We start from the raw sequence: 27,643 nt of genomic DNA on the forward strand, positions 1-27,643 counted from the left end.
AAGTGGTTTCATTTTTTTGCGCACAAAAAGTATTCTTGTAGCTTCATAACATTAAGGTTGAACCACTGAAGTCACATGGACTATTTTAACAATGCCTTTACTACCTTTCTGGGCCTTGAAAGTTGCAATTACGTTGCAGTCTATGGAGGGGTCTGAGAGCTCTCCGATTTCGTCAAAAATATCTTCATTTGTGTTCCCAAGATGAACGAAGGTCTCACGGTTTGGAACAACATGAGGGTGAGTAATTAATGACAGAATTGTCATTTTTGGGTGAACTAACCCATTACATTTCTTCTGCAGAATGCAAGTGTTATTTTGGAGAAAGCTAAACTATTTTTGCCCATAAATGAAATCCAGTGGGGTCCAATTGTATGGAGATACTGATATTTTTTTTTTAAATATCATCTTTTTTGTTTCAGGGAATAAAGTAATACAGGTTTGGGGATGAATAAATGATGACAGAAGTCTTATTGTTGGATGAACTATGCCTTTATGTCTATGGGATTTTTTCATGGATATGTGATCAAACAGGCGAAAATATTCATTATAAATACTACGGGAGTTTTCACACCTGCCTCATTTGGAGCATTTTTTTTCGGAACCTGGTGCATTTTATCAGTGCCTTTGTTCAGTGCATTTAGGCATTTATGAATAGGGCAAACGTGCTCGGATCCCCAGCCTACCCAAAAAAAGCAACAAGATCACCTGAACGAGGAAGCCTGATTGAAAACGAACTCTGGGGCGGTTTGGATGAGGTGAGAAAGCAATCCAGACCAACGAACCAAGCGGAATCATAATTCATAAAGGGAAATGTGTTATAAATAGCAGTGGTGTCTGATTCAGTGAGTGAGCACAGCACATTATTTAATCGCAGTTGGAAACCAAAGCGCCTCCTCATCTTAAATGTTGTGTAATTGCTCTTCTCCATGCATTTCAAGAATGCTGTCCTGACGAAGCCTGATTCCCGCTCACGCTGAATTATAAATGTACATACATACACACACACACACACACATATATATTATTTGTTATTTTTTTAAATGATGACTGAAACTTTGTATAACTGGCACTTCTTGTGTTTATTGCCTCCTTACAGGAACACGCCAACTTTTTGGGACTTTAGCATATTCACCGCATTCCCCAGAGTTAGATAAGGCCACCCATACATACCATTCTCATCTCTGTGCGTCCCATAACTCTGTCTGACGCACACACCGCTAGCCTAGCTTAGCACAAAGACTGGAGGTAAATGCCTCCATCTAGCCTACTGCTCAATAAGTGACAAAATAACGGCAACATTTTCCTATTTACATGTTGTGATGTGTATTGTTACATCGTGTACTAAGACCTGGAAATAGTCCCCAGTACTAGCAGGTTGTCACGTTGGTTATGTTGACGGAAGTAAGCCCATTTCCAAGTGCTGCGTAATATCATTGCGCCGCTGCATCCATGGTACAACAGCAAAGTTCCATGATTATTACGCAGGAATGAGAGTATATGTTCCTTTAAGGTGAATCACAGATCGAACTTGTCAATCCATTTTGATGGATGACTCAGAGGAAACTCTGACCAATAAGAGGAACGTTTTACTCACATGTGACTTGTATAAACACATTTTTTTAGTATTGTGATAGAGACCCGAGTGATCACAAGGAGAAATCACATCAAGATGTAAACAGGGGAGCGATGTTGGCGTCCAAAAAGGTGTTTATTAAAAACAGATGTGCAAAATGTGCAAATAAATATGGTTAAGAGCAGAAATAAAACAGCTTCTTCAAATCAAAATCCCTTTCAAGGAAAGTCTGTTCACTCGGCGGCCATATTTGCAACATCTCCGGGCAGCTATTTCAGGCATCCAAGACCAAGTCCTATCTATTTGAATGGGGGAATCCTGAAATCTCAAACTGCTTCACAAATTCACAGCAACAAAACCTGACATGAACCGTCCCATAAATGTTGTTTCTTATGCTCAAATAAGCTTATTTTTCCGGCTAGACAAGCCAATGCGTGTGCAGTCATAAGCGTGAGTCTAAGGTTTCTATGGGAACCAGAGCTTCTAACGGCAGCTGCAGTGATGCAATGACTTTACTAATCAGCGATTGGCTCATTTACTTAGAAGGCGGGACGTATTCCACCCTATTACGTATTGCAGTTTCTCCCATTCATAAGTAAAAGGAGTGAATCGTCTTTGTATAGCTATAGTCTTTGTTCAAATTCACTCAACCCATAATCCGTCCACCAATCCTCCCTTCCACTAGTGACGGCTATCTTAAATACACACATTTTCCCACTTACTAATTGGGGCGTACCTTTTTTTTTAACTCTTACTTCACCATGATTAATAAATAATACACAAGATGATTAAGAACAAGAGTTAAAACAAGTCAATAAATAGGATGGATAAAACCAAAACATACATTTGCACAAACATTTCCATAAGTAGCTAAAATGAGCGCTCACCTACAGTTTGTGCTTTCTTTAAGGCAACACCCACATAAGCAAGCACAGCAAACCCCACATAAATATCATAAAAATGCATAGGAACATAAGAACACAGTAAAAAAAGTGATGGAAGGAAGACAACTTCAAGGTCTCTCCATCGCAGGTACACTTTGAAATGTTGCCTTGTGAAAGCGAACCGAACCGAAAAGAAACTGCTACATTGTAACAAATTAAGTCCCTGTTTCATAACAAAGCAAATGATCTACAGGTCAGAAAACTCTCTTTGAAAAAGCAAAAGCCCATCTTCGCAAAACACGCCGCATAATTTGAGGTTCATGTTCGAAGCACAAATGGTTTGAGAAACGTTATGTGCTGAAGTTTCTTTGTGAGTATGAAATAGTAATTGCAATAGCTGGTACTGCTAAAAATTTTATATTTAAACACACCATTCAAATACATCTGGCTTTATATGCCAGGCTCTCTCGTATTCAAATGACTGAGAGCAGGTGTTAATGTATGCAAACCTGATCAGCAAAATCTAAATGATACACTCTCTCCAGAGCACAGGACATATAAAGAAGCATATTACGGAGATGGGGAGGGGGTGGTAGAGACCTTGTCACTGGCTGGGGCCTCAGGAGCCTGCGGCATGCCGTCTTAAAGCTCAGCCTCCCTGTTCAAAAGCCCGAAAAGAGGTCTGCTGGAGGGAATGCCCAGGGGGACAACCCACGAGTCTCTCAGCCCCTTCCCCTTTTTCCCCCAGATCTACAGTCTCCCTCTGGGAGAAAGCCTTGCCAAATGGAGGCGTTCAGAAGAGCTAACTCCAGTGATGTTGGAGTAGTTCAGTATAGGTGGGTTTGTTTTGAGGTGAGTGAGGTAAAAAGAGCTGAGGTTACGGTACTGCTGGAACATAAGGTCTTTCTGCAAAATAGCCTCACCATGACTCCCTGTAGCGCTGTGTGGAGTCTCGAGCGCGCCGGGAACATTAAACACAGGTCAGACTGCTTGGCCTACAATATAATGCCAGGTGCAAAATACTACTTTCATAGTCCTTTTACTCCTTCCTTTAAAAGAAGGAAAAAGGGCCATTTAAGAATAGTTCTCCAAAAAATGAAGTTGTCTCAGATCAAATAGGCGGGGGTCTAACCCAGCACAATAGAGGGGTACAGGTACTACGTAACTTTGTAGGCCAACCGGCAGTTAGCATCACACTGGTTCCCTCAAGAAAAACCCAATAGGATTTTTTCATAGGCTTTTGTATTATCGCTAAAAACAAGCTCTGTGATCAACAAAAGTTTATGATACTTGCACGTTTTCACCAGCACTGCTTCCGACAACTTCTCAAAACATTTTCCCAGAACGTTTGAGTCAGAATAGTATATAAAAGCACAATTATAAGCATAACAAGGCTGTAAAAGCGGACTGAGTTTACCTGCTCAACGTGATGATGTTTAATCTCCTCGGCAGCCTCTGTAGTCCCATTTAGCCACTTGTTAGCAACCGCCTTTTTCAAGACACATAAAGGCTGATTTATACTTCTGCGCCAGACCTATGCTGTATCCTCTACGCCGTTAGTTACGCGTTGGTTTTGATTTATACTTCTGCACTTTTGTCCGCGTCAATGTGCAATTATACATGCAGACGCTAGTGGGCAGTGTCCTCGGGCATGATGGTGTAATCAAGACAACAGCCGAAGAAGAAGCAGCTTGTTGTGTAGAATGTGTACATTCATTGTCGGAGTATCAACAGCAGTGAGAGAGCGCCTTTTCTTGCAGCTTGAGTTGTTGTATGTATCTAATACAAATTAAGCATCTCTAGTTGATTAGTAGAGTTAAATAAGGCGATCTGGCGCTGGAATGCGTTTGTGAAATCATGCAGAGTGCTCGTGGCCGCTGTTTTCACTAGCGGTGGCTTGAGCAATCGATTGCTGTTACGGAGACTTCATTCACGAAATGAACCCTAATGTGTCCCTGTTCTTGATATACAATCATTGATTAACATCTTTGGTTTTAATGAGAAAATAAATAAACTATACTCAGCGGATCTATGTATTTATTTACTAGCATAAAGAATCGCTGGACTACAAAATATTGTGTTATAGCAGACGTAAGGAACTATCATCCCATTTCTGGACACACACACACACACACTCCAAACGCAAATTTTTTATTTATTTATTGACCTGAGGGAGGGGTTCTGGCAGACCAATCACAGCACTTGCAGTACGCGTATAATTGCGCGTTGTTACATTTTTGGAGAGGTGCGCGTCAGGGTATGCGCGCATCACACAGCCTACGGCGTAGGTCCGACGCAGAAGTATAAATTGGCCTTAACAGCTTCAAAAAAATCACGAGTGGGGTAATGCTGATGTATTTTATGTCGTAGAATAAAACATAAAAGAGTCTTGAGCTTGTGTTCACCACAGACCTTATTTAACCCAAACGCGTTCAAAAAACCCACTGACTTCGGGACGATGGAACCAGAAGTCCTAAAATGCTAACTCGCTTCCGCGTTTTGGCCTACAAAGTGATTTCATACCTTAGGGTGACCATATTTTGATAACCGAAAACCAGGACACTCGGCCCAGCAATGAGATACTCAAATGACACTCGAAGTTTACTCAAAGATTCCTTATTCATTTCAATACATTTAAAGTATGCTCCCTCTGTATGGATAGAAAATTGTTATATTAGGGCCAGGACAGGACATGTCCTGGGAAAACAGGACGTTTGGTCACCCTATCATACCTGCACCACTCTATAGGAACTACCAGTGACATAAGTATACGCTGATTGGCCGAGCGCACACGAAACACCACTACCCATTTATTTAAAAAGCTGTCACAGATTATAGCCTATATATTTACTCCAGAAACTAACTCTACGAACATAGAAAACAGAGATAGATGGACCTCTCAACCTTTACGCTAAAGAGAAAATACAACGCAACCTTGAGGGGACCAAGCAAAACATGATTATGTATTTCTGCTAAGCTAGTGACATTGGACATCCCACCGCACGGCAAACGCTAATACTTTTTCATATACAGTCTACACTTTCTTTGTATAACAGTTCTATCTTACAACGTATTAGACAGGTGAGTAAACAGATCGTAAACAAATGAAGATGGAGAATGTGACAGCTGTGTGCTCAGGCTCTGGCGTTCTCAACGCCGTCAAAATAAAGGTCCGCCGCATCGTCAAAAAAGTCACAACTACTTCTACTACACGTCACTACTGTTCCTACTGGCGGTGCAAATGCAACTAGTAAAATGTTCCTAGGGGAACCTTTATGGCTCGTTTCCATCGAGCGGTACAGTCCAGTACAGTACACAATTTTTGCCATTTCCATTGTCAGAAGTTGTGAATGATACCCTTAATTTCGAACCGTACCACTTTTTTGGCACCCTTCCGTTGGGGTTAGGGTACTAAAGGGTGGAGCTAGACTGCAGAACGTTGATTGGTTTATACATTTATAGTGTTACAAAGGATTTATATTTGAAATAAATTCAGTTTTTGGAACTTTCTATTTATCAAGATGATCTTGAAATAAATTAATCATGTTTCCACAAAATCATTAAGCACCAAGCAGCACAAATGTTTTCAACATTGACAATAATAAGAAATGATTCTCATGAACATAAAATCAAGATTTTAGAATGATTTCTGAAGGATCATGTGACTCTGAAGACGGAATTAATGGCTGATGAAAATTCAGCTTTTTCATCATAGGAATAAATTACATTTTAAACTATTTTAAAATAGAAAACAGTTATTTTAAATTGTAATAATATTTCATATTACAGGTAATTCTGATAAACTTAATGTTGTGCATAAGAGACTTAAAAATAAAAAAGAAACATTAAATCTTACTGACCCCAAACTTTTAAATGATTTTCTAATGAAAAATGAAATATTTACCACCCACCAGCAATAAAAAAATATATATAAAAATGCCACTAGATTCTAGCAGTAACACTGGATTTCATTTTTAAATGATACTTGTACTAGTGCATTAACTATGGCAGCCCTTAAATATTAAACAGAAAAACTAAATAAACTAAAAACAGAAAAGACTAACATACTAAAAAAATCTAAAAATGGTCCTACCAGACTCTCGTACATTTCATTTGTACAGAGAGTCTGGCCACTCTCCATTGACAAGCGTTAACTTCCTTGAAGGCGGGTACTCTGTTGTAGTTCAAAACTATTGGATCTGCCATAACCAATCGCTAACGTTTGGTCCACGTATGTCATGCGTCGTTCGCCTTTGTTTCTCAAATGGAAGTCCGTAAAAATAAATGTCCACGCCACCTCAGTGATAAAACCTAAAACTTGTGCATTCGGATGGTGATATATTCACGGTGGAGGGGAGCATAGATATGTATACTAGGGATGCAACAATACAGTTAGTCCACGGTTCAATACATACCTCAGTTTTTGGTTCGGTTCGGTTCTGATGGCTTGTCACATCAGATTTTTTCTATTCTATTTTAAGTGACAGGAACAGCAAGATGTTAAGGAGAAAAAATTGTATTTTTTAATTTCTTTATTTTACTTAAAATAATTGAAAAACTTACTTAAACTTATAACTTTACTTTAAAACCCTTGTACACATTCCTAGTGTATTGTGAAATATAAAATAAATATATATAAAGATTTACACTGGCAGCTCAAAGCTGTACAACAGCATTTAAATATGAAATCGAATGAATAAATGTAAAATTAAAACACTACATAGACTTCACTGTAAAATATACATGATTCTTATTAAAGCTACTGTATTAAAGTTTTTCAGTCAAGAGCATTGAGTGATTTTCTCTTTGTCTTTTGTTGTTGTATTAACATTAAAGAGATAGTTCACTCAAAAATGAAAATTCTGTCATCAAGAAATGAATATAGGTTTGGAACAATATTAGAGTGAGTAAATAATGACAATTTTAGAGGTGAACTGTCCCTTTAAGGACAGCGTGTTCACGTGTCCCTTTAAGGACAGCGTGTTCACGTGTCCCTTTAAGGACAGCTGCGCTGTTGTCAACTTAAGACCTCTACACATCTAATCTAAAGACACACGCCGATTTAACTTTCACTTTAAGGCCCATTTATACTTCAGCGTCGAGAGTACGCCGTAGGCTACGCGCGTAGCCGACGCCATCGTGAGCATTTATACTTCTGCGCTGTTGTCTGCGTCAATATGCAATTCCACATGCAGACGCTAGTGGGCAGTGTCCTCGGGCATGTTGGTGTAATCAAGACAACAGCCGAAGAAGAAGCAGTTTGTTGTGTAGAATGTGTGCATTCATGTCGGAGTATCAGCAGCAGTGAGAGGGCGGCTTTTCTTGCAGCTTGAGTTGTTGTATCTAATACAAATTAAGCATCTCTAGTTGATTAGTAAAGTTAAATAAGGCGATCTGGCGCTGGAATGTGTTTGTGAAATCATGCAGAGCTCGTGGCCGCTGTTTTCAGCAGCGGTAGCTCGAGCAATCGATTGTTGTTGCGGAGACTTCATTCACGAAATATACCCTAATGTGTCCCTGTTCTTGATATACAATTACTGATTAACATCTTTGGTTTTAATGAGAAAATAAATAAACTATACTCAGCGGATCTATGTATTTATTTACTACCATAAAGAATCGCTGGACTGCAAAATATTGTGTTATAGCAGTCGTAAGGAACTATCATCCAATTTCTTGACACACACACACACTCCTATCGCAGATTTTTTATTTATTTATTGACCTGAGGGAAGGGTTCTGGCAGACCAATCACAGCGCTTGCGGCCCGCGTAGAATTGACGCGTTGTTACATTTTTGGAGAGGTGCGCATCAGGCTACGGCGTAGGGTACGGCGTACCCTCTGCGTGCACTCGACGCAGAAGTATAAATTGGCCTTTAGACATAACCGACTGTGTTTATGTAAACCTTGTGTGTATTTGACAGTATTAGCGAAGTAAGACTACTTAGTCCAGTAATCGCGTGTTTGATAGGCGAAAAACCGCAATTCACAAGCGCGTATTGAACCGTGAAGGCCTTACCGAACGGTTCAATATTATATTGAGAATTGTGGCATCCCTAATGTATACGTATACATACCTATGGAGGGGAGAGTTTTGTGATCGGGAACGCGCTGCTCACGTGGTCCGTAACATGATTGTATGCTGTAAATAAAATGTAATATGCTTGGTATGATAAGAATAAATGCTGCCGTAAATAATGGCCCAATTCAAATGTTTACGTGCTTTTCTTCTTTTTATTTTTTGAGCGGTGATGAAATATATTGCTCTTGTAAATACTTGCCAGCATTTAAAGAAATACAAGTCTAGAAATGCATCCAAATTACAGCGAAGCGCAACCGCACGGTGCTCTGCAGTGGTCAAAAAGGATATAAACAGTGAATTTTGAAGTGATATATTCTTAAAAACTCAGAGATGTGGATTCAGACAGTAATTAAATTACCACACGACCTTGGTGTTTGTCAAAAACAGTAACTTTAGGTAATTCAGTCTGGATTTTTTCGCGGGTGGTGGGAGATGGACGGCAATAAAATCACTGACTAGCCCCTGTAAATAATGACAATACCTTCCGACCCCACGAGAAACAATTACCACCCAAATAGGGGTTTAGCAAACTTCTTCACCACTAACAGAGCGAGCTGGAAAATCAAACTTTTCCTGAATCCCATGGGGAGGAGGGCCACAACATCATGGCCACCAACAAAACTCAGCAAAGATTGTTCTTGCTCCTGCTTTAACTTCTGGATATTCGGTAGCGGTGCCACAATGGAATGAATGGCTTCCTCGCATCTTTCTCCACCGCCATTACTGAACTACAACTCAAACTAGCTCACGACATCAACACCATCATCATCATCTGATTGGACCGGTTAAAATTTGATCGGAGAAAACCAAAGAACATACCGCATTCCTGGAGGGAAATGAAAATTGAGCGAAAGTACGTAGGAGGGCGGAGCCAGGCTAGTTTCATGGCGCATTTACAATGTTTTGGAGCTTGACAGACAAGTCATTATGCAACTGTATGGAAAACATGCTTTGTTTTCTCATTATGAATTCCACATAAAAATCACCAGCATAACAGTTTGGAATGACATGAGGATAAATAAATAAGTTTTACGGTAAAAGTTACATTACTTTAAAAGGGTTCGCTCAGGGACATGCAATTTTTCATTAGACATGAACCAAGGTGAAGACAAATCAGTTTATGACAGCTCCAAAGGAAAATCTCTGAATGTATTGCCAGAGATAAACAGGTCCCCACGTTCTGCTCTCATCACAACATAGCCCACACGGAGTCCTCACATCAAAGAAATCTGCCAAATGTATGCCTTGAGCACACCTGACATCTCGCCTGAGGCTCTCTGATAAACCCGTCTTTAAACATGAATGAATCACACATAACCATCCTACAAAGGCACTGTTAGAAAATCATGTTTTCAACCCTCCTATCAATTATTCACCCAGCACAGACGCGCGAGACAAGAGAAAAGGGTGAAAATGACAAGTTCCTAAAAAGTTCTCTCACGAAAACCAAAGCACCGCATCCTCGCATCAACGCTGCCAAACTGAGAATCCATCTGCGCTTTTGGCCAAGAGACGGTGCACTTTCGATGGATCCATTTTATAGTGTCTGCCACAAGTTGTAATTCAAACTTCATACCGAGTATAGAAACTCTCCCCAACTGAGAATACAAACTGCACAATAAATGTGAGTTCTGCAGGAATTATGTGTGCTAAGGTGAATCATCCTGGACACGCAAAAGGCATTTAACATCCACTTATCTAAAACGAAGCATCTCATAATTTTGAGTGGTCATTATTAGCGCAATTGAATTGGAGGTTTCAACTGAACAACTGAAGCTGAGCACAGGTGCAGGCCCAAGCAACTAGTCAAAAATTATAGAGAGTACGAGAACAGCACAGTCATAAACTAGCCATATGGGCACTTTTCAGCCATCACTGAACAATAATACATGCTGAACCAAAAGCAACTTTTGGACAATCTTACAAAGCAGTAAAGGTTTGACTGCCACATGATTGTTCAGTCATTTCTGAAATTAGATACAGCCGAGATATAAGTCTGTTTTATTTTAAATGAGGTTCACGCAGTTTTTGACCCATGAATTTCCATGACTTTTCCATGACCTTTCCAGCCATTCATAATTACGATGAGGACTTTTAAAAGTCATTTCATAGAGACAGTGCTTTTGAATGCATAATGTAGACAATTCAACTTATTAGTGTACAAATGTCTCCAACAAGACCATTTTACGTCACAAAGACCAATATCTAGCTGATTAAACATGGTAGAAAAAACATCCCTATAGAAATCTCTAGGACTTTGTGTGAAAATAATACTTTTAAAGTCTCCTAATATGTTCATGTTTTCAATGATTGTGGGAACTACAATGCACACATAATATGCTACATGCACACAAAGCATCATAACTCGGATGTCTTTGCACAAAACATAGGCCCTATCTTATATATTTAGCAAGCACACAATCAATTTAATGCAAGAGAATTCATGACAACTTAAAGTGGAACTATGCTCATCAATGAATAACAGTAATGAGTAACTGTGCGTTTTAAACTAATTAAAAACTTGTCTCAAACATACTCACCAAATCAAACTATTTTATTACACTAGTTTGTACAGCTGCTCGTGCTCGTTTGTGGGATTTCTGTATGTCTCGTGGACAAGAAGCATCCGAGCATCATGCATTCATTTAAACCCTCCACAAACTCTGCATCTGCACGGTTCAGTTCTTCGTGTAACATATAGGCTACTACCCGAATGCATTACAAAGTTACTTTAAAGCAAGTACAAGCAGCACGCATAAACAAAAACATACCAAAACAGCTAAACGAACACTGTACATCACACCGCACAGAATCCGCGAATAAACTACTTTGTAAAGTGTCGCTGGTAGCCGTCTCGTGCAATACAGCGCAGGCATCAGAGAACGTGCAGGTTTTTAACTCTATATGTGACAACGCACGAATTCACTTACTTCTCTCTGGCTTGACTATCAGATGGAACGACAGCTCCTTTCCCTTTGGCGTACATGGTGGACTCTGTTTGAAGACTTTTAACCTACTCAACACCTGTCAAAGGAAGCGGCCAGGAAAACGGTCTATCTCCATAGCTACCCGCTTAGTGTTTTCCTCCCTTTTCGTACATCTCCAGCATTGGCCACAAATCAGGCACAGTTTCTACTGGGGGAACTTGAAACAGTCTACTGGTGGATTTTTTTTTTCAATCGCTGTTCCAGGATTATTCTCCCCCTCCCCCTGCTGTGGAGAAAAGGAGGGGCTCCTTAAAGGAGAAGGCACACTGTATTCGTCGGATTGTTGTACTCTCTAGACCTGTGTAAATTAAGTGACAAACTTAACTGAAAACTAACATATGTAACATGCAGAACACTATTAGTAGATATTCATATTTGGATTCTCAATAGAATTAGAAACAATAATAGAAAAAAATGTCTATATATATATATTTATTTGACAAAAGAAGAGGCCAGACCAAGGGTACTGAGTCCCATCTCATGTTGGGCTTTAAATCAACGTGACTATGATGTGTTTTTCCAGGGTCTTTATTTGGAATGTTCACTCATGGAAAGCAAGATAATTTTAGTTTTCTGTGTTTTGTTTCTCTGAAATTTGTTGCGACCATGCGGCAACCTCCCTCGATGCCAACGCAGAAGTGACTTAAACTGCAGTTCATCGACTGGCCACTAGAGACTGTCTCCAAAAGGGAGTCAAATCTGTATCTCCCCCATGTTAAAATGCCCAACTTTACAGCAGAAAAATAATATTACAGCCTGGTACAAAAAGTGTTTTTGTATACAGCTAATTTTGCCCTTCATGACAACTGTGAGGGGGTGAAGATTGTATAACTCATCCATTTAAATGATATTAAGCCTTAAAGGGCTAGTTCACCCAAAAATGAAAATTCTGTCATCATTTACTCAACCTCATGATGTTCCAAACCTGTATGAGTTTCTTTGTTCTGCTGAACACAAAGGAAGATATTTGGAAGAATGCTTGTAACCAAGCAGAGAGAGCAACCATTAACTAGCATAGTAGGGGAAAAAATACTATGGTAGTCAATGGTTGCTCAATCTGCTTTGTTACAAACATTCTTCCAAATATCTTCCTTTGTGTTCAGCAGAAGAAAGACACTCATACAGGTTTGGAACATCATGAGGGTGAGTAAATGATGACAGAATTTTCATTTTTGGGTGAACTAGCCCTTTAAGGCCATTACATACTCCGCAAGAACAGAGAAAACAGTTCTCGCTCCCAGGGCTGCGAGAACAAAATTACGTCATTTTGTTCTCGCAGCCCTGGTTTGGGAGTTCTCGCAGCTCGTTCTCGACACATCATCTGAGCAGAACTTTTTTTCTTGTGGGTGACCGAGAACTATTGTATGATTGGTCGGAAATTTAAACGTGTGCTGTAGTGGGCGGGGCCTCTGAGGGCTCCCTAGAAGTTCGGCACCTGCTTTTCTCAAGTATGGAATGTCCTGGCCAGAACGAACTTTGTTCTTGTTCTTGCCACCTCAAGAAAACGAACAAATGTCTTTGTTCTTGCGGAGTACGTACCAAGCTTTAACGTTCTGCATAATTAATGGCGGGGCCACTTGAGTGACAGGTGGATTGCCACTATGGTCGAGCTAGGTGGGCGTGGTTTCAGCAACCAGGCAACTCAGCTCCACCCACGTCCTGACTCTTTGCCCATTTGCAGTTATCCGGGAGTGATGCACTACCAAGATGCTTCAAAAATGCTCTTCAGAAACCTACGGGTGACATCACGGCCACTACGTCCATATTTTTTTATAGTTTATGGTTGCGACTTAACCCCAAAATATCAAATAACTAAGTAACTAAAGCCTATTGGCCCTTTAAATAAAAGGGGGCACAAGCCCTTTAATGTCTGCATGAAATGAATATCTAGTTGTGAATGTTTTTTATATATCTTATTGTGAATGATTCATCTATGTATCATCCATGTTTCTTTTCTTTCTTTCTTTTTTGACCTTGTAATGTTTTATCAAAATGTCATAACTTGATCTTCTATTTGGTGATGTAAACTGGACTTCTGCAATCATTTAGTCCTCTTAAAGGATTATTTCACTTTTAAATAAACTTTTGCTGATAATTTACTCATCCCCATGTCATACAAGATGTCCATGTCTTTCTTTCTGCAGTCAAAAAGAAATTAAGGTTTTTGATGAAAACATTCCAGGATTTTTCTCCATATAATGGACTTCAATGGGCTCCAAACAGTTCAAGGTCCAAATGACAGTTTCAGTACAGCTTCAAAGGGCTTTAAATGATACCAAACGATACCAGACGATGAATAAGGGTCTTATCTAGCGAAACGATCAGTTTCTTCGAGAAACCGAGCAGTATTTATGCTATTATTTTACCTCTTATCAGACGAACGTGATCATCTCTGAGCTCCGCCATAACTTCTGCTAAGTGAGGTCAAAATACGAGCGTGGTCATAGATATATACGTAGATGCCTCATTAGCGCCTGCACGGATCAGTAGAATGAGGCATCTACAATCTATACATCTATGACCATGCCCGTATTTTGACCTCACTTAGCGGAAGTTATGGCGGTGCTCAAAGATGATCACGTTTGTCTGATAAGAGGTAAAATAATAGCATAAATACTGCTCGGTTTCTCGCAGAAACTGATCGTTTCGCTAGATAAGACCCTTATTCATCGTCTGGTATCGTTTGGTATCATTTAAAGCCCTTTGAAGCTGTACTGAAACTGTCATTTGGACCTTGAACCGTTTGGAGCCCATTGAAGTCCATTATATGGAGAAAAATCCTGGAATGTTTTCATCAAAAACCTTAATTTCTTTTTGACTGCAGAAAGAAAGGCATGGACATCTTGGATGACATGGGGGTGAGTAAATTATCAGCAAAAGTTTATTTAAAAGTGAACTAATCCTTTAAAGGGTTAGCTCACCCAAAAATGAAAATCATCCCTTAATTTATGGGCAACGGCCATATACGTATATGCACATTCACAAGAGAGTCGAAGTCCGACGGAAGGGTGACCTCTGACTCGACGTATGATGTAGATCCTCTTCTCTTATACTGAAATCCTCCAACATTTTTCTTTAAAACTTCTCGTTGTAGACTTCTAATTCGTGACTGGCGTTTTGTTTTGTTCTATCCTTACGCTTCATCATACGTCATATGTTGGGTCAGAAGTCACCCTTCTGCCGGACCTCGACTCTCTCGTGAACGCGCATACGGCAGTTGCCGGAAGCCAGTGATTATAGTTTATAAAGTTTTAAATATGGATATTTTTCTTACAAAAACCCATTGCTCCACTTCACAAGGCATATGGTAACCCACTGGAGTCGTATGGATTTCTTTTATGATGGATGGATGCGCTTTTTGGAGCTTTCAAACCGTATTCAATATCATTACAAAGCTGGGAGGAGCCATGATATTTTTAATATAGCTCCGAATGTGTTTGGATGAAACAAGAAAGTCATATACACCTAGGATGTCTTGAGGGTGAGTAAAGTATGGGATAATTTTCATTTTTGAGTGAACTATTCCTGTTCCACCCCTATCGACTGCACTTGCATGTACACTTGCTGTCTCATTTCAGAAAAGTTTTTATAATGGTTATTTTTCTGAAATGAGACATCATTGACGTATACGGCTGATAACCGTGACCTCCGGAGGGGCCGCGGCCTTCGAAATGAGACAGCTAATCTCACATTAATTTTCAAGTGCAACACCCACATCTCAAAATCCAATCAAAAACCGATGGATTGTTACACATGCAAGTATAGAAGAAAAAGTTATACCGCTATACTTTCACTGCAAATTTAATATTTCCCACGCACACATTCTGTTTCAATAGGAAATACAGCAAAAATGCACTCATCAAGCAAATGCACTAGGTATTTCAACACTCTGGTGATAATAACCAACCATTCCTGTGCTTTGTTTAGATTATTTGACATTGTTAGGCAGAGTTAATTCTGTAGCTTTACATCACCATTTAAGGTTTAATCAAACATTAAACATTTACTTATATATAAGTATAGTTTATATTACACTTCATAATAGCAGCAGTTTTTATTAATCTAATTATCCAATGCTGATAATTTTGTTAGCATAATCACGACATTCATGAAGTAAAAATGTATCAATTCAATTAAGCATTTCCTCCTCTCTACACACACACAACACATAGCTAATTCTGTATTTGTTATATCTTTTTCATATATGCATATATTGATATTGTGTAATCTAATTTTATCTTTCAAAAAGTGACTTGTATTTTGAAATGCATTTGTCAGGTTCTGATTTACAGCATGTTTAGGGTGCATAATGATACTAGGTCAACAAGGACACCAGTGGAGGACAACTAACCACATCGTCTCCATTACACAAGTGATGTTTATCCGGAATGTTCTTCCACGCTCTCCGGCCTCCTCCTGTGGTTCACGAGGCATGGCTGAGTCATGTTTATGGCAATAGCTCTGGCAACATCTACTTTTAAATACCAATACATCTGCTAGGCGACATGTCGGATAATGTATCCCTACCTGTTAGAAATGAATCACTTGCTTCATGTTAATATATAAGTATGGTCGTGACTCGTGAGTGATTGTTAAGTGTCCCTTTAAGACTTTGAAGAGTGGAATGCCAAAGCTGAGGTGATGTTTTCATGCTGTTTTTTATTGTGGGAAAGACAGAGCCACTGCACAGCTGACTACATGTTTGTTAAGGTTTGCCTCTTCCAGAGAGCGGAAAAAAAATTCATGCTGATGACTATATTCCACAGGCGTCTCCCGATGAGAGAGAGTGAGAGAGAGAAAGAGGGCAAGGGAGAGAGACGGAGGGTGAAAGAAAGAGAAAGGAAAAGATATAAAGAGAGAGAGAGAGAGATGGAGGGTAAGGTGGAGATAGAGAGAACGCAAAAGATGGAGGGCGAGGGATATGGAGAGAGCGACTTGGCGAGACACTCTGAGAATAGCAAATACCTGCATTCTCCACCTCTGCAGCAGTACCACAACAATCTGTACTAACAGACCCAAAACATCCAACATTTAAAAACGACGAGCAAAATCTTCAAAAAGTCTATCCTTGAATGTCTTATATTAAAAAGGTCTTCAAGTTCAAATAAGGGTCTATATGAGGATGGGTAGTGCTGCTTGAAATGGCATGTAGAATTGACTTCTGTTCCTAATCATGCAATGTAATGAAATGTTTAAACAGACACACCCAGTTAAATGGCAACCAGGGGTCCAATTGCATTTTTGACGCAACATTCATTGTTGACCACTGAGAAAGTGTCTCTGCTGATTAATTGCCTATGGGGAGTAAAGGCAGACCGTGCAGAAGTGCCTGTGGAAAAACGCTGCGCTGTGAACAAGTGTGGTGAATGGCATCATTGCATGGAAACGCACCAAAACCTCAAAAGCTCAGGATTTCAGTATGTTAGACCGTGGCAAAAGCAATGGGAATGAGAGTTTTAAAAACAGCCTGATAGTAATCCCTGTTCCCCATTCTATCGCATTCTTTCTCTCTAGCATTCCTTGTACGTTCCAAAGGGTTAAAGTTTGGCTAGTTAGCAAGGGAAGGTTAGCCCCTGCTGGTAGATGCTGGAACATACAGAATATACTTTTATACACTCGCTGGCCAACAAAAAAACGTTGTTGCTGTTTGGATTTTCTTAAGAGTCCATGACTGAATCATTATTTAAGTGATGATTATGTTTCTAGGGTGTTCTGTGTTTGGCAACAGTTCTTCTAACTCGAATTGATGGAGTGTGTAGCTTTTCATTGCTTAAACAACCATGTTGAAAGACACATCACGGCCATATTCCAGGATGAGAATCTCAAGATTCATCAGGCTCAAATTGAGAAAGAACGGTTGGGAGGGAGCATGGAGAATCATTTTCACACATAAAATGGCACCTCTGAGACCAGACCTCAAACTCATTGGGATGTGCCGGAGGAGACTTTACACAGGGCTTGACTCTTGCATTGTCAATACAAGATCTTGTGCAAAAATGAATGCACCTCTTGATGGAAATAAACATTGTGATGTTATTTTCATCATGAGGTGCATACATTTTTGGTCAAGATCTTATATAATGTAATTTATTCCTGTGATGGAAAAGCTGAATTATATGTTACATGATCCTTCAGAAATCATTCTAATATGCTGATTTGGTACTCAAGAAACATTTCTTGTTATTACCAATGTTGAACACAGTTGTGGTGCTTAATATTTTGTTTAATGAATCTTTGATGAATGGAATGTTCAAAATGATCAAAATATGTCATTTATTTGACAAATTGTTTTATTTTGTAACATAAATGTCTTAACTCTATCTTTTTTATCAATTTAATGTGGCCTTGCTGAATAAAAGTATTACTTTTTTTTAATCCCCCAAATATATAAATATACATGTTTAAAATAATAAATTTTTGTTAACTTCAAATAAAAATATTTAAAAGAAAGAAAGAAAATATATATTTTACCTGCTATTTTTGTCATCACAGGTCATGATAGTTGCTAATGAAAGGCTTGGTACTGTGTGTGTTCTTATGGCGTCATCCGCCAATCAATCTCTCCAGAGTACTTAGTCACATGGCGTTTATGGCTCAGGTGATTGGCTCAGAATTAAATGCCCATGAGCAAAGATGGCCATGCACCAGTAAGCAACTGCCACTGTGATGACTGGAAATACTAACAAATAGCTTTCTCCAGGTGTTAGACCTTCACAATATTTTCATACTCATAAGGAAAGTATAATACTCCATAAGCAAGCAGACCTCATCTGTCATCAATCATCACCCAATCCACACCAGCTCCCTCCAGCACAGACATACTGTTTCTTCATCAAAACGAACAATTACTCGATATTAATATATTGATAAAATTTTAAGTTGTAAACATCCCTGCTACAAGATCCTGCTTGAGATACATGCAGTGAGGTGGGCAGGCACACACTTCACCAATGTAAGCAGCAGCTGAACCCTGCAAGTGTTCATTGAGCTAAACACTAAAACTCCAGAGAGTGGCTTACATAAATATTATTTTGGTCAGTCTAACTGTCTTCCACCCTGATGTGTAAAGTAACTAATGACTGTGACGTAAATGCTACAGTTTCCACTCCAGTTATTATTATGAACATTCCCCCCTAAATCTCCACAATGGTAGTGATTAAACTAGTATTTCTCTAAAGTAAATTCCAAGTGTTAAAGGGTTAGTTCACCCAAAAATGAAAATTCTGTCATTAATTACTTACCCTCATGTCGTTCGACACCCGTAAGACCTCCGTTCATCTTCGGAACACAAATTAAGATATTTTAGTTGAAATCTGATGGCTCTGAAAGGCCTCCATTGGCACAATGCACGGTTCACTCTCAAGACCCTTAAAAGGTACTAAAGACGTCGTTACAAAGTCCATCTCACTACAGTGGTTCTAAAATAACTTTATGAATCGGCGAGAATAGTTTTTGTGCGCAAAAAAACCCTAAATAACGACTTATATAGTGATGACGATTTCAAAACACGGCCTCATGAAGCTTCGAAGCGTTATGAATCAGTGAGCCGAATCAGCAGTTTGGATCGTCAAATTTCAGCAGTTTGGCGGTTTGACACGCGATCCGAATCATGATTCGACTCACTGATTCATAACGCTTCGAAGCTTCATGAGGCCGTGTTTTGAAATCGTCATCACTATATAAGTCGTTATTTAGGGTTTTTTTGCACACAAAAACTATTCTCGCCGATTCATAAAGTTATTGTAGAACCACTGTAGTGAGATGGACTTTGTCATTTTTTTAATAGTTTTAAAATCTGACCATGTACATAGACAATAGTATCTGAGGTAATGAGCTGCGTGTGACAGTTAACCTTCTTAGCACTGGGACCATTTTTGCGGATTTCCACCTGGATTTGGCCTCCCCAAATTTAAAAGCTTCCCATACCCACATGCAGTGGTCTAAATACATAATTGTGATGTCATTTTACAGGAAACCCTTTGAAGTTACATAAAACACTGCTAAGTGTTAAAAAATGAGCCGTAATAACCCCCCAAAAAACAGTGTATAACTCTGATATGACTGTGTGCTCTAGCACCCTGCAGACAGTTTGGGTCGTATCCACTAGATGGCAGCAAATACTGAAAAAAAATATTTAGTCTGTATCATGTTGTATGCGAGATTTATTCAAATCGATCTGTAGGGAGGAATATTACCTTTTTTATGTAATTTCTGCCTACCCAAATCTCTCCAATATACAAGTCTCCCCATATACAGTGGCATAAATACAATATCCCAGTGTCACAAAATTATTTTTTCCAGTGTTTGCTGACATATGCTGGAAACAGGCAAAACTGTCAGCAGGGTGCTAGAGCACACAGGGCCTGAGATATACACATCAAAAATAAATTTATAACCAAAAACAAAAACAAAGAATGTATAACCAAACAATCAAAAAGCAGTATTAGGCCGTGTGTCCACCAAAGCGTTTTTTCACGCAGCTGGCTGGCGTATTCAATTGTTTTCAATGGGAGCGCCGCGTTTTTAGAACGCCATGAGCGTAACGAGGCGCTGAGCGAGTATTTCACGCTCAAGCGCTGAGCGCTCAGCGTTTTTTACTGGTCACCTAGAGTTGAAGAATGTTCAACTTTGAGTAAAGCGCAGCGCTCATCACTGTCACTTTTCACCCAGCCGTCCAATCAGAGTGGAGGAGGGGCGGGACAAATACAACACCGACCAACCGCAACATTCTGCTTGTACTGTACAACGTCAACAGATGATAACAAGCAGTATAATAATGGAACAAAATAATTTAAAACAAGAGCCAGAGCAAATACTTTACATTGTATCAGCATTTTATATAGAATCAATACAGAAAGAAACTATCTGGGAAATGAGATACTAGTAACACTTCCGCGTATGTTCCGTATCATAACAAGCGAAGAGTCTCAACTGAAAAAAACGCTGCACTACCAAAACACTCTCAAGCGCCCACAGCGAGACGCCTAGCGTTTTCAGCCGGCTAAAAACGCTTTGGTGGACACGCGGCCTTACAGCTCAGACAACATATACCTAAATGTTTATCACTTTTAGCAGTGTTTTGTGTAACTTCAAAGGGTTTCCTGTAAAATGAAACCAAAATTGAGTATTTAGACCGCTGTATGTGGTTATGGGAAGCTTTTAAATTTGGGTAGGCCAAATCCAGGCGGAAATGTTCCAGAGTAATTTAGTGTACATACGTTTCTTTGTCTAAAACAAATGCCAAAGTGATGCACATCTCCAGAAAGTAGAGACTCTAAACTTTCAAATGATACCATATATGAGGTCAGAGCTCCTCCACAGACATTTAAAATTTTGAGTATATACTTGATGATGTCATTCCGGACCCTTATTATCAGGGTCCTTGGAGATTAAGAGGTTAATAATAGTGTATCATTGGACCCAGATAGCTCAATGTTTGACATCTTAGCTTAATGGATGAATGGTGATATGTAGCATTAAAAGTCACTGGCAGTGTGAATTGAACTTAAAAGCATTTGCAAATAGCTAAATATATGCATTATTACAAGACTAATCAAAAGTTAGTATGCAAATACTAGTATGCAGCTCTAATCTGCAACCTAAGCTGCATTGAAACAATGTGTATTGTGAAAAGAGCTATATAAATAAAATTGAAACTAATGTGAGAATAAAGACCAATGAAGTTACAGTTCTAAAACCCCAAACTTGATAGTACACTTAAAGGGATAGGTCACAAAAAAAAGGTCATTTATCACCTTCATGTTGTTCCAAATCGGTTCAGGTTCCAAAAGTGTGTTTTCGCAGCAATGCCAAAGAAGAAAACCTTTCTGTAAACATTCTTTAAAGAACCATATGTTTTACATTTTAATATTTTAATGATCTAAAAACAACCCTTTTCTACTATAAATGGATGTTAAAGCTTCTTCATGGAACCATAATGCCAATAAAGAACCTTTATTTTCAAGACTTTCCTTTTTCTGAAGAACATAAAAGAGGATGAACTATCCCTTTAAGACTGAAATTATGAGTCTGTAATGTTAAGCAGTTCGGGATGATTTAAGTTCACTTAGGGTTAAGGATTTAGAATAACCCCCAACCAGAAAGTTTGAGAATTATCAATACACTGCCTTGGAAACACCATGATGAAGAAAACTGAGTATTAAAACAAAATGTACCCTTAAGTAGTAATGCTAAGCTGCACAAAGTAGTTTCAGTGCTATGGGAAAATGTGCCTTATTTTTGACATCCGCAGTGTGGGCACTGCAGCCAGATTCTCGTCACGACAGTTGTGCATAATGTGTTTGTGGTTTCCATATTGAATTGGATTGGTAGGAGTAGCCTTCGAGAAAAGGATCTCATTATTAGTGCCAGCGAGAAATCTTCCTTGCTCTCGGTTGTGTGTAACTTGTGGGTGTTGGAGGAGTAGGAGGGGGGGTGGATGTTTGTGTGCGAGTATGTGTGTGGTTGAGAAAGAAAATCGGGAGAGAGTTGAAGTGTGCTAGACAAGTGATGTAAGCTAATGTATTGCTAATTTGTGCTGCAGCATTGTAGCATACAGTATGTATGCTGATTGTATTGCGAAAGATGACGCAAAACCTAGTGAGTTGCCTCACTGGCTGCGTCCCGAAATCGCATACTCTTGAGTATGTACTTATTTTGAATAAGTAGTTACTGCTAAAAAAGTGTGTTCTATGTATGAATGTGTATAGTATGAATGTAATCTGGACGTAATACATTTGCCATGTTGTCATGTCACCATGTGACCTACCTACGAGCTTCAGTTGCGTTGCTTCACTGCCATTCAAAAATCCTCTCCTGTGGCCTCATGGGATAGTAAAGTGTCCATCGTATGCACACTTCATAATCTCGCCGGAAGAAGTAGGTCATGCAGGTACTTTTGCCTACTCTTTTATGAGTTCTGTGAATTCGGACATACTTCTTTTGTCACATACTGTTTTTCACCTACTATATAGTAAGTATGTTATTTCGGATGCAGCCACTGAGTACTGCCTACTTAGGTAGCTGGATTCTAAATCAGCATACTCCATCTTAGAGACCCACAAGTGAATTATTTGGAACTCTATACAAATTGGAAGCAACTCACAACAACACATGGTGTTAGCAAGTTAGTGTAATAGTCTAATAAGCATAGGAATACAACACAAATGGTTACAATAATCAATTTTTATTAGACTGAAATATTTTAACATTACTTTTCAATACCGAATGAAATACATTTCTAAACAATAACTGAATTTGGAAAGCATATTAGTATTCCTGAAATCTTAAAATGGCATAAATAATGCTGTATCCAAAATCGCATACTGTATAGTATATTTTGGTTTGATACATTGCAACCATTAAAGGGGGGATGAAACACTCAGTTTCAGTCAATCTCATGTCAATCTTGAGTGCCTATAGAGTAGTATTGCATCCTTCATATCTCCGAAAAGTCTTTAGTTTTATCATATTTATAAAAGAAAGATACGCTGTACCGAGTCTTTCCAAAAAAAACTGAGCGGCTGGAGGCATATCGTGTGGGAGGAGCTAAAGAATGACGAGCCCGCGCAGCTATTGCGTTGAGAGCATCTGAAAGCTGTGACATCCTTAAACGTGGAAAAAAACGTTATCCTAAATAAACCATGACTAGATTTAGCCATACATATATGATCCAGAATCAGATCTAGAGGCTGAAATTGAACAGGAGAAGCAGCAACGACAACTACAGCAGGACGTCTCTATGGTATGTACTGGAATATGGCTTGTCATGCCCGAGTTTTACAACATTTGTGTGTGTTTACTCATGGTTTATGAGGACATGATTAATGGTTTATGGACTATTATATGTGATTTAATGTTAGCAGTAGCAAGCGTAAGGGTTTTGCACGTCAGACAAGTGCGTGTTTACATAGAAAAACAATGGAATAGTAAGTTAGCGCATTTGAATGAACGAGTCAATAGCTAAACAACACACAGACATTTGAAGCAGTTTTACTCACCGCCTGCTTCCAAAACACGAGCCACGACCGTGAACCTTAATCGCTGGCAGGGACGTCGTTAGGCCTATTTTAGGGGGGCTGAAGCTACCCCAAAATGTTCCTAAGCCCCCCTAAATGATAATTAGAACAACGATAACAATTTGATTTATCAATAACTGTATCCTCATTCATATTTAGACGCAACAAATTATAAATATCCAGCTACAAAAAAATAGCCGAAAAGTCGGAAGTTGGACAGAAGTACGAGTTGTGCTATCAAGATGATGCACCGCGTCTCCTTGCATTGGTGTGAACTGTGGCAGCTTTCAGAGCGTTGCAGACTGGAGCGCTACTGCAAGTTACTGCCTGGACTCGAGGATTCATCTCCTCTCGTCGTTACCAAGGTTATAATCGTTAACGAAAATGAACGAAAAAACTAAAACTCGGTGGGTTGTCGTTAACTGAAAAAAAAACAAAAAAACAGAGGCATTACAAAAAAAACGATATATCTAACCAAATCTGTAATGTGTGTTTGGCAAAACTAACTAAAATAAAATTATAGATTAAAATGTCCTTAGCTGTCGTCTTTATCAATGTCTTTCATAGAGCAAATAACGTTCAGCTGCATTTCCTTTCCCTGCGTCTCTCACTCACGCACGCCGCGCCCCACACACACACATACATACACACACACACACACACACACAGCCCATCCCCTCCGTGCGAGTGTTTGACGTTGAAACTAGCAAGTTCCCCTTCGAGGGAACTCGAACTGCGTCGTCGAGTGACAACACTCTGGGGAACGCCCACAGCGTTACGCATCTGAAGTATGAATGAAATCAAGCCAATCTGATTGGTGGTGCGTCGTGACGTAGTAGATGACGGCATACCCGGAAGATACAAAAAGGAAGCTGATGCAAACACACACTAGCTTTTTTGCTCTTCAGCGAAGCGCTATATGTAAAAATTGTCTGTCTATTTGGTGTTGTTTTGTCACAAATATATCCTTACAAGATGGCTAGTGAGCAACAGTTCACAAGGTGTGTGCACCCGTGTCCGCGATTCATTTCGGGCACGGACACACACCTTTTGTGTGTACAATGCCTGGGCGTGCAGCACGCTAAGGCGGCTCTCGAGGGAGCCGCCTGTAGTGAGTGTGAAAAGCTGCCGCTCAGGGTGTTGCGCTCACGGCTGGCTGTGTTCAGTGAGACCGGCCAAGCCCGCGAGCCCCAGGGTTCTGGGCCCGCTGTTGCTGAGGCACGGCGGCGCCGTAGATCATGGGGCTCGCAGCGGGACCTCGTGACAGGATATGGGACTGCTGAGGCACTTTCCCTATCCTCGTCCGAGGACTCCGATGTTCTCCCGGTCCGTGCGGAAGCCCGCGATGCGGCTTCTTCCCGCGGGGCGGAGAACCCGATGCTTCAGCTGTCTGGCTCTGAGGAGTCGGATGTGCTGAGCGTCGAGGCGGGTGCAGTGGAGCCTGAGCCATCGCTTCATGCACCCGCTCCAGAGGAGCTAGTGGAGGTTTTGACACGCGCTGTGGCCAAATTAAACATCCATTGGCCGCAGGAAGAACCGGAAGTCCAGCCGCCCAGTAAGCTGGATGAACGGTTCTTCAGGCGCAAGCCTCAACCTCCACGCCGGGGTCTGCCTTTTTTCCCGGACCTACACAATGAGTTGTGTAGGTCCTGGGATAAACCCTATTCGGCCAGACTAACCAGCCCTCCAGTACTCGACTTCGGTAACGTACTGGGGGCGGCCGAACAGGGTTATGGGACACTGCCGAGGGTAGAGGAGGCTCTCGCGAGCTACCTCTCTCCCGAGGCCGCTTCGTCCCTGAAGACCCCGGTATTGCCCGCCAAACCAGCGCGCGATACATCAGCGCTGGTAGGGAGGGCATATATGGTGGCTAGACGGGCTGGTAGTTGCCTGCACACTATGGCGGTGTTGCAGGCCTACCAGGCCGACCTCCTCAAGGAGCTCGACGAGGGCGGGGGCCCGTCTCCGGACGATGTCCTCGAACTCAGGAAGGCCACCGATTTGTCTCTCCGCATTGCCAAGGAGACGGCCCGTTCCATCGGCCGCTCCATGGCGGGTATGGTGTGTGTGGAGAGGCATCTTTGGTTAAACCTGTCGGGGATGAAGGAGAGAGAGAAACACTTTCTCCTAGATTCCCCGGTCTCGCCTTCTGGGCTTTTCGGCGGTGCGGTTAACACCGTCGTCGAGAGGTTCCAGGAGGTGAGAAAACAGGCGGCGGCCTTCCAGCAGTATCTCCCTCGTCGATCCAGCTCTTCGGGGAAGGCTGTCTCAAAGGGACAGCCTCGGCCGTCTACTAGCTCCTCGCACCGGCAGGTGCAGAAAGAGAGCGTTGCTTCTCGCGCCCCTCCTGAGGGAGCCTGGCAAAAGAGGCGGCGCTCTCGTGGCAAGCCTTCAGAGCCTAAGGTCGATCTGAGGACCGTCCTTCAGGCGAAGAAGGCTGCCACTAAGCGGTCCTACATCTGCCATGTTGTCATTATCATGTGACCTCCCAACGTTGCATCTCTTTACCACCAATCACAAATCCTCTCCTGTGGCCTTATGGGATAGTAAAGTGTCCATTGAATGCACACTTCAGAATCTCGCCGGAAGAAATAGGTCATCCGGTCACTTTTCGCCTACTGTTTTGTAAATACTATAAATTTGGACATACTTGTCTCACACACTGTTTTTCACCATAGACTGTAAAAAATATTGATGTAGTGTCCGCGACGTCACCCATAGGATTCTGAAGACCAGTTTTGAAGTAGGGACGAGCTGGCCGTTGCCATCTTGGCAGCGCGTCATCACGCATCACTCCCGGATAATAGAAAATGGGCAAAGAGGCGGGACGTGGGTGGAGCTGAGGTGCTGAGATGACTAACAGACAGCAGATAAATGGCTATACACCTGTCACTCAAAGTGTCCACGCCCTTAATTATGCAGAACTTTAAGGCTTTATATAATGTAAACGAATGAGTTATTAAAAAAAATTCACCCCCCTCACAGTTGTCATGAAGGGCAAAATTAGCTGTATAGACCAAAACCACAATTTGTACCAGGCTGTAAACATGTTATTTTCTGCTGTAAAGTTGGGCATTTTAACATGGGGCTCAATGAGATTCTGCTCCCTTCTGGAGCCTGTCCCTAGCGGCCAGTCAATGAATTGCAGTTTAAGTCACTTCCGTATTGGCTTCAAGAGAAACTGCGAGGTGTTGCCGCTCGTTTTTCACCTACTATATAGTATGGAAGTAGGCCAGTCGCAGCGTAAGAGTAGTATACTAGTACGCTATTCCAAATTCAGCCAATAGGCTTGTTCGAGATGAACTACACTAGCCTGCCACCGGCTGGTGAGATCTGCTGATTGGAGGCAGGGGAGGAGTACAGAGACGGCCTTCAGGTCAGACACTTCGTGCTTTCCGTAGTGTGCTAAACAAATGTCATTCATGGGTTAACCAGAAAGTTTTTGTTCCAAACTGTTACTCTTAAACAATAAGAATATACAGTATTTACTAGTTAGCGTAATCTTAATTTTTGTTAAAGGAACACGCTGGCTTTTTGGGACTTTAGCTTATGTATCACTGTATCCCCCAGAGTTAGATAAGTCAATACATATCATTCTCTTCTCTGTGTGTGCCATAACTCTGTCTGACGCACCCACCGCTAGCCTAGCTTAGCACAAAGACTGGAGGTAAACGGCTCCATCTAGCCTACTGCTCAATAAGTGACAAAATAACACCAACATTTTCCTATTTACATGTTGTGATGTGTATAGTTACATCGTGAACTAAGACCGATGGAAAATGAAAAGTTGCGATTTTCTAGAACGATATTGCTAGGAACTATACTCTCATTCCTGCGTAATAATCAAGGAACGTTGCTGCCGTACCATGGGTGCAGCAGCGCAATGATATTACGCAGCGCCTGAAAATAGTCCCCAGTATGCTCTCTGTGCAAGCAGGTTGTCATGTTGGTTATGTTGACGGAAGTTAGCCTATTTTCAGGCGCTGTGTAATATCATTGCGCCGCTGCACTCATGGTACAGCAGCAACATTCCTTGATTATTACACAGAAAGGAGAGAATAGTTCCTAGCCATATCATGATTGGTTAAACACAGGAACT

The 27,643-nt window shown here is 40.7% G+C and overlaps 1 protein-coding gene across 5 annotated transcripts in view; it reads right to left on the reverse strand.

Annotated features, from left to right (window-relative positions):
• Window positions 1-11,721, reverse strand: part of LOC307127536 (single-stranded DNA-binding protein 2) — a 101,236-nt gene extending 89,515 nt beyond the window's left edge. For 2 of the 5 annotated variants that reach the window (XM_079818805.1, XM_079818808.1), the window contains exon 1: window positions 11,471-11,667. In XM_079818805.1, the coding sequence (XP_079674931.1) occupies window positions 11,471-11,526 (56 nt within the window). In that variant the 5' untranslated portion in view covers window positions 11,527-11,667. Of the gene's footprint in view, window positions 1-11,470 lie in introns of all 5 variants that reach the window. The other 3 variants (XM_079818806.1, XM_079818807.1, XM_079818804.1) reach the window with 3 other exon arrangements.
• Between the last annotated feature and the right edge of the window lie 15,922 nt (window positions 11,722-27,643).

This window comes from Gobio gobio (genome assembly GCF_949357685.1).
Source record: "Gobio gobio genome assembly, chromosome: 6".
Taxonomy (NCBI): Eukaryota; Metazoa; Chordata; class Actinopteri; order Cypriniformes; family Gobionidae; genus Gobio; species Gobio gobio.